Source organism: Carcharhinus amblyrhynchos, chromosome 2, assembly GCF_965287045.1.
Source record: "Carcharhinus amblyrhynchos chromosome 2, sCarAmb.v2.hapA, whole genome shotgun sequence".
Classification (NCBI taxonomy): domain Eukaryota; kingdom Metazoa; phylum Chordata; class Chondrichthyes; order Carcharhiniformes; family Carcharhinidae; genus Carcharhinus; species Carcharhinus amblyrhynchos.
The window spans coordinates 85,622,939-85,629,503 of NC_137325.1; the positions used below are offsets into that span (position 1 = coordinate 85,622,939).

Genomic DNA, 6,565 nt, shown 5'->3' on the forward strand with positions numbered 1-6,565 from the left:
CCTGGACTCTAATCAACTGGCCTTTAAAAATTCCCTCCTAACAGAAGCAGGTTTACCCCCAAACAGCTGCCCTCAATCTTCATTCCCCAGTTTCTGCCTAATATTGTTGTAGTTAGCCTTCCCCCAGTTTACCCAAAGACTACTCTTATCCTTATGCATAAGTAACTTAAAACTTATGGAATTATGACCACTATTCCCGGAATGCTCCCCTGCTGAAACTTTGATCACCTGGCCGGGCTCATTCCCCAATGCCAGGTATGGCCTCATCCCTAGTTGGACTATTTACATATTGCATCAAGAAATATTCCTGGATCCACCGAATAAATCCCGGCCCCTAGCACTAAGGCAGCCTCAGTCAGTTAAGTTAAAATCATCCACCACAATAACCCTGTTGTTTTTACATCTTTTTCATAATCTTTGCACATATCTCTTTGTCTATCTCCCTCTGGCTGTTGGGAGGCCTGTAGCATAATCCCAAAGTGATGGCACCCTTCCTTTTCCTGAGCTCTACCCATATGGCCTCGCTGGATGAACTCTTCGAGGTTCCTCCCTCAGTATAGCTGTGATATTCTCCCTATTCAGTATCGCAACTTCCCTACCTCTTTTACATCCCTCTCGATCACACCTGAAATATCTAAATCGTAGAATGTTAAACTGCCAGTCTTATCCCTCTCTCAACTAAGTCATTGTTGGACTGAAAGGCTTGGAGAAGATGATTCCATTATTAGGACAGACTAGAATCCGAGGGTACAGCCTCAGAGTAAAGAATGCTCCGCCTGGAAATGTGGCAGAGGCAGGTTCAATTGAGGCATTCAAGGAGAGCAGGAGATGAATATTTGAATAGAATTGTGCAGTGGTATGGGGAAAAGGCAGGAGAAAGGCACAAAGTCATAATGTTTGTTTGGAGAGCTGCACTAAACATGATGGGTCGAAGGGTCTCCTTATGCGCCGTAATAATTCTGTGATGAGCAGATGTTTTCTCTAAATCAATTTTGGGAAGACTAAGTCCCTACCACAAACCCCATTCCTTCTCAACCTCTCCTTCCTTCTCCCTGGCACTGCTGCAGGCTGAACCAGACCCTTCACAACGCCTTTGTATTGCATTTGGAACCTTGGTATTGCTGAGTTGATCTCAGTCACAATTCTCTTCCTCTGTAACATTGCCCAATTGCTACCTTAGCTCAGTGGCTGCTGAAACCCTCACTCATGCCTTTGTTTCCTCTAGATTTGATCATTCGGATACAGTCTTGGCATGCCTCTCATTTTAACCCTACAAAGTAATGAAACTCTTCTAAAACTCTGCTGCCTGCAACACAAATCACACCAAGTCCTAGTCACCTATCAGCACTGTGCTTTATGACCTACATTGCCTGCCAGTTTGAAAGCAACTCCACTTTTAAAATTCTCCTCCATCCTTTTAAAATGTGGCTAAAGTGCTGGTGTAGGAGGGAGGTCTTCAGATGTGGACCATTGGGATCTCTAGAGGAGTTGTACAGAAAGCTTGGGTTGCACCTATACTGGAGGAGCATCAATATCCCGGAGGTTTGTTGCAGTTACTCAGGAGGGTTTAAGCTAGTGTGGCAGGGGGTGGGGATCAGAATAGTAGGTCAGCAAGTGAAATAACCGAGGAGTTGGAAACTATGGCCAGTGAAGCTGAGAGGAAGAGCAGACAGGGAGAGGTTACTGAACACGGTGGGGCTGGCAGTCTGAAGTGTAGTTGTTTTAACGCGAGAGGAAGACAGAAAAACTTAAAAGCTTAGATTAATACATACAATGATGATATTAGAACCGAGATGAGGAGGAATTTCTTCAGCCAGAGGATGGTAAATCTATGGAATTCATTGCTACAGAAGTCTGTGGAGGCCAAGTCATTGAGTGTATTTAAGAGAGAGACAGCTATATTCTTGATTGGAAAGGAAATCAAAAGTTACAGGTAAAAGGCAGGATAATGGGATTGAGAAATTTATCAGCCATGACTGAATGGCAGAGCACCTTTGAGGACTGAATGGCCTAATTCTGTTCCTATGTCTTATGATCTGTAATAGCAATTACAATATCATCATTGTATGTATTAATCTAAGCTCTTAAGTTTTTCTGTCTTCCTCTCGTGTTAAAACAACTACACTTCAGACTGCCAGCCCTCTCGAATGCCTCAACTGGACCTGCCTCTGCCACATTTCCAGGCGGTGCATTCCAGACCCAAATCACTCATTGTGTGAAAATGTTTTTCTCACACCAATTCTTTTTCAAATCACTTTTAACCTGTGCCCTCTTGTTCTCAATACTTTTGTGAGCAGGAACAGTTTGTCCGTATCCACTCCTTTTATGATTTTGAACATTGCTATCAGATCTCCTCTTAGCCTTCTTCCCTCCAAGGAGAATAGTCCCAGCCTTGCCAATTTATCCTCATAACCTAAGTTTCTCATCCCTGGAACTATTCTTGTAAATCTCTTCAATGCGTTCACATCCTTTCTATAGTGTGGCATCCAGAACTGTACACAATATTCCAGCTGAGGTCTAACTAATGTCCTGTATAAGTTCAACATCACCTCCTAGCTCTTGTACTCTACGCCTCTACTAATAAAGCCCAGAACATTATTTGCTTTATTATTGCTCTCTCTGCTTGTCCTGCAACTTCAATGATCTATATACATATATACCCAGGTCCCTCTGTTCCTGCACTCCCTTTTAGAATTTTACCTCTTATTTTCTATTGTCTCTCCATGTTCCTCCTACCAATATGCATCAACTCACTTCTCCATATTGAACTTCACTTACCACCTGTCTGCCCACTCCACCAAATTGTCTATGTCCTTTTTAGGTTCGACAGTTGACAAATATTTCCAAATTTCATCTTGTCCACAAATATTGAACTTGTCCCCTGTAGACCAAGATCTAAGTCATGTATATCAGAAAAAGCAAGGATCCCAATCAGAAATAATAAGGGGCTGAGAGAGGTGGTGGTGAGGTAGAGCTGGGTATCACAAATAACATTGGAACACAATGTAGCGTTTTGGATGACTCACTAAGGGGCCATGATGTGGATGTGCCGGCATTGGACTGGGGTAAACACAGTGAAAAGTCTGACAACACCAGGTTTAAGTCCAACCGATTTATTTGATAGTACGCTATCAAATAAACATCAAATAGTACGAGCGTACTATCAAATAACTTGGTTGGACTTAAACCTGGTGTTGTCAGACTTTTTACTCACTAAGGGGCAGCATAGAGAGAAGAAACAGGTGTCCAAGGATAGATCATTGTGGGGGTGAGGTACCAGAAATAAGAATGTGTAGGTGGGTTAAGAAGCAATTGCAGGTAATTCTGTGGCTAAAAATGGACAAATAAGGAATAGATCCACAGTACCAGCCAGCTGGAGCAGCATTAGTGAGGTTAGAGGAGGAAGCGGCTAAGGAAATTTGACATGTCTGCTACAACTCTCACCAATTTTTACAGAAGCATCATAGAAAGCATCCTTTCCAAATGTATCATAGCTTGGTATGGCACCTCCTCTGACCAAGACTGGAAGAAACTGCAAAGGCTTGTGAAAGAAGCCAATCCATCACACAAACCAGCCTCCCACCCATCAACTCCATCTGTACTTTCCACTGCCTCAGAAAAGCAGCCAGTATAATTAAGGAACTTTTTCCATCAGGAAGAAGATACAAAAGTCTGAGGTCATGTACGACCGACTCAAGAACAGCTTCTTCCCTACTGCCATCAGACTTTTGAATGGACCTACCTTGCATTAAGTTGATCTTTCTCTACACCCTAGCTATGACTATATAACTCTACATTCTGCACTCTCTCCTTTCCTTCTCCCCTATGTACTCAATGAATGGTATGTTTTGTCTGTATAGCATGCAAGAAACAATACTTTTCATGACATCCCAATACATGTGACAATAATAATAATAAATCAAATCAAAGAATGGCATGGTCAGCCATGTTAAAGATTACAGACAAGTTGGGGACAATAGGGAATGTTAGTTCAGTCCCAAAGAGTCTCACTTGTGATTTTGGTTAGGGCTGTGACATGGGTGGAAACCTGAATAAATGGAAATGAACATGGAGTTGTGGGAAAAATGGGCAATCCTGGAATATGACAATGCATTCAAGACTTACATAAACAGGGTGTTGTGCAGAATTTGTTAACTGGAACTTTATATTTTCTATATCCCATTTAAGATTTGTCAAGTAATCAAAAATACAGCTCAATGAAAACTAAAATTGGAAACTCTCCTGAAACTTGGAATAGCTCTGAAGATTTGGTTGAAAGGTACTCAATTTGTACTAACAATTCCCTGCCTATCCCAAAATGAATCCTGGATCATTGGGCCAAATTTTCCAGAATATTGGAGACCAGACATACAATAAAAGCTAGGCCTGAGGAGCCTGTGGAAGTCCTGACATGTGGACTACATGGGAATTATCCAGGGAGTTTAAACTTGCAATGAACATTTCCCCTGTTTGCTGGGACCATTTGGAAATGTGTCTCTGGGCTACAGTCGGAGAACAGACATTCTACAGTATCCACCTGGGGTACTGACCCAGGAACTGTTAGACAAATTAACACCTAGTCTAAAAGTTGGGTAATTACATGATCTGTGCCCCATTAATCACCCAATTACCCTTGAACCTGACCCAATCTCACTACTCCCAATTGCTTGACAACACCAGCTGCCTCTAATGCCACCTAACGCAACTACCCAATTACCCCAACTACACCCCCACTTGACTACCTCCATCTGACTACTCCCAATATAATTCCAGTGCTCAGTGTTTGACATCTTGTGTAATATATCATTCTAATCACACGCCCATTCTTCAGATAACATGTCGCAATAAATGAGTAAACAACTAGCAGGGGAAAACAATATGAGGTAACTGGGCTGCTAAAGGTGGCTAAGTTTGGATATCAGGATAACCTCCCAGTTTTCAGCCTCTACTTAGTATGAAATCATCTCCGAAATGATAGTGAAAAATGAAATAACAGGCTTCATTGCTTGTGTTACTGCACTAACCAGGTTGGTCATAGGATGCCCAGGCAAGGTTTTCCCCACACTGCCCTCGACTAGATTCCGGGCTGTGTTTGAGGACCCGTGTACTAGCCAGAGTCTCTGCGTACCTACAGAGAGAAAGAGAGTGTCAATACCAGCAGACCTCCCAAAACAAACAGTGCAGATACAGAGTCAGTACCAGCAGAGTTCCAAGAAACAATGCAAACAATACTGAGTGAATACCAGCAGAACACACTAGAAACAAACAGTGCAGACAATACAGTCAATACCAACAGAGAATCCACAAACAGCGCAGAGAATGGGGTAGGAACTTACTGTTGCGCTTCTTTGCAAAGTTTGCTGCATAGCTTCAATCTAGAAGCACCGTGTTTCTTCCTGTAAACGTTGTGAGTTTTTAAAACTTCACGGGAAAACTCCTTAGAAGCTGAAATAGTAAATTTAAAAATAACAGATGTAAGAATGAACAAAGGAGCAATGATGGGAATACAAGTGCTTACACTAACCTGACTTCCCCATCTTGCTCCTTACTAGAGAAGCTGAGTGAGTGAATGAGCTGCAATACACTGAGCTCACTCACTCTCCGCTTACCTCACCCTCCCGCCGCTGCCTTTTAAGGAAAAGGAAACAACCTTATCCGAACTGAGGACCAGACAGAGAGAGAGCGGTCCAAGCCCCGCCTGACGGCCAGCAGCTCAGCCTGGGGTGCGGCTGCTGGCGGAGTTCATGATGCAGGTTCTCGGAAGGTTCAATTCGCCGGGGTGCAGCTCCTCCCGGGGCTCTCCCCCCAGGGTGCAACTCCTCCTGGGGCCCTCCCCTCCCCAGGGTGCAACTCCTCCCGGGGCTCTCCCCTCCCCCCCCCAGGGTGCAGCTCCTCCCGGGACTCTCCCCCCTCAGGGTGCAACTCCTCCTGGGGCCCTCCCCTCCCCAGGGTGCAGCTCCCCCCGGGACTCTCCCCCCTCAGGGTGCAACTCCTCCTGGGGCCCTCCCCTCCCCAGGGTGCAGCTCCCCCCGGGACTCTCCCCCCTCAGGGTGCAACTCCTCCTGGGGCCCTCCCCTCCCCAGGGCGCAGCTCCCCCCGGGACTCTCCCCCCTCAGGGTGCAACTCCTCCTGGGGCCCTCCCCTCCCCAGGGTGCAGCTCCTCCCGGGGCTTCCCCCCGAGGGCGCAGCTCCTACCGGGGCTCTCCCCTCCCCCCCCAGGGTGCAACTGCCCCCTGGGGCTTTCCCCCCAGGGTGCAACTCCCCCCCGGGGCTTCCCCCCCCCCCCCCCAGGGTGCAACTCCTCCTGGGGCTCTCTCCCCCCCCCCCCCAGGGCACAACTCCTCCCGGGGCTCCCCCCGCCGGGCGCAGCTCCTCCCGGGGCTCTCTCCCCAGAACATAAGAAATAGGAGTAGGCCATCTAGCCCTTCAAGCCTGCCCCGCCATTCAATGAGATCATGGCTGATGTGAAGTGGATCAGTTCCACTTACCCGCTGCTCCGCAGAACCCTTAATTCCCTTGTCTATCAGAAACCTATGTACCCGTGACAAACGTATTCAACGAGGTA

At 46.1% G+C, this 6,565-nt stretch overlaps 1 protein-coding gene across 1 annotated transcript in view; it reads right to left on the minus strand.

The window, feature by feature from the left end:
• Nucleotides 1–5,614, minus strand: part of glipr2l (GLI pathogenesis-related 2, like) — a 45,614-nt gene extending 40,000 nt beyond the window's left edge. Inside the window, exons 1-3 of the mRNA XM_080208583.1 lie at nt 5,525–5,614; nt 5,337–5,445; nt 5,025–5,128 (exon numbers count right to left, since the gene is read on the minus strand). Coding sequence (XP_080064709.1) covers nt 5,025–5,128; nt 5,337–5,445; nt 5,525–5,537 — 226 coding nt within the window. The 5' untranslated portion in view covers nt 5,538–5,614. The remainder of the gene's footprint in view (nt 1–5,024; nt 5,129–5,336; nt 5,446–5,524) is intronic.
• Between the last annotated feature and the right edge of the window lie 951 nt (nt 5,615–6,565).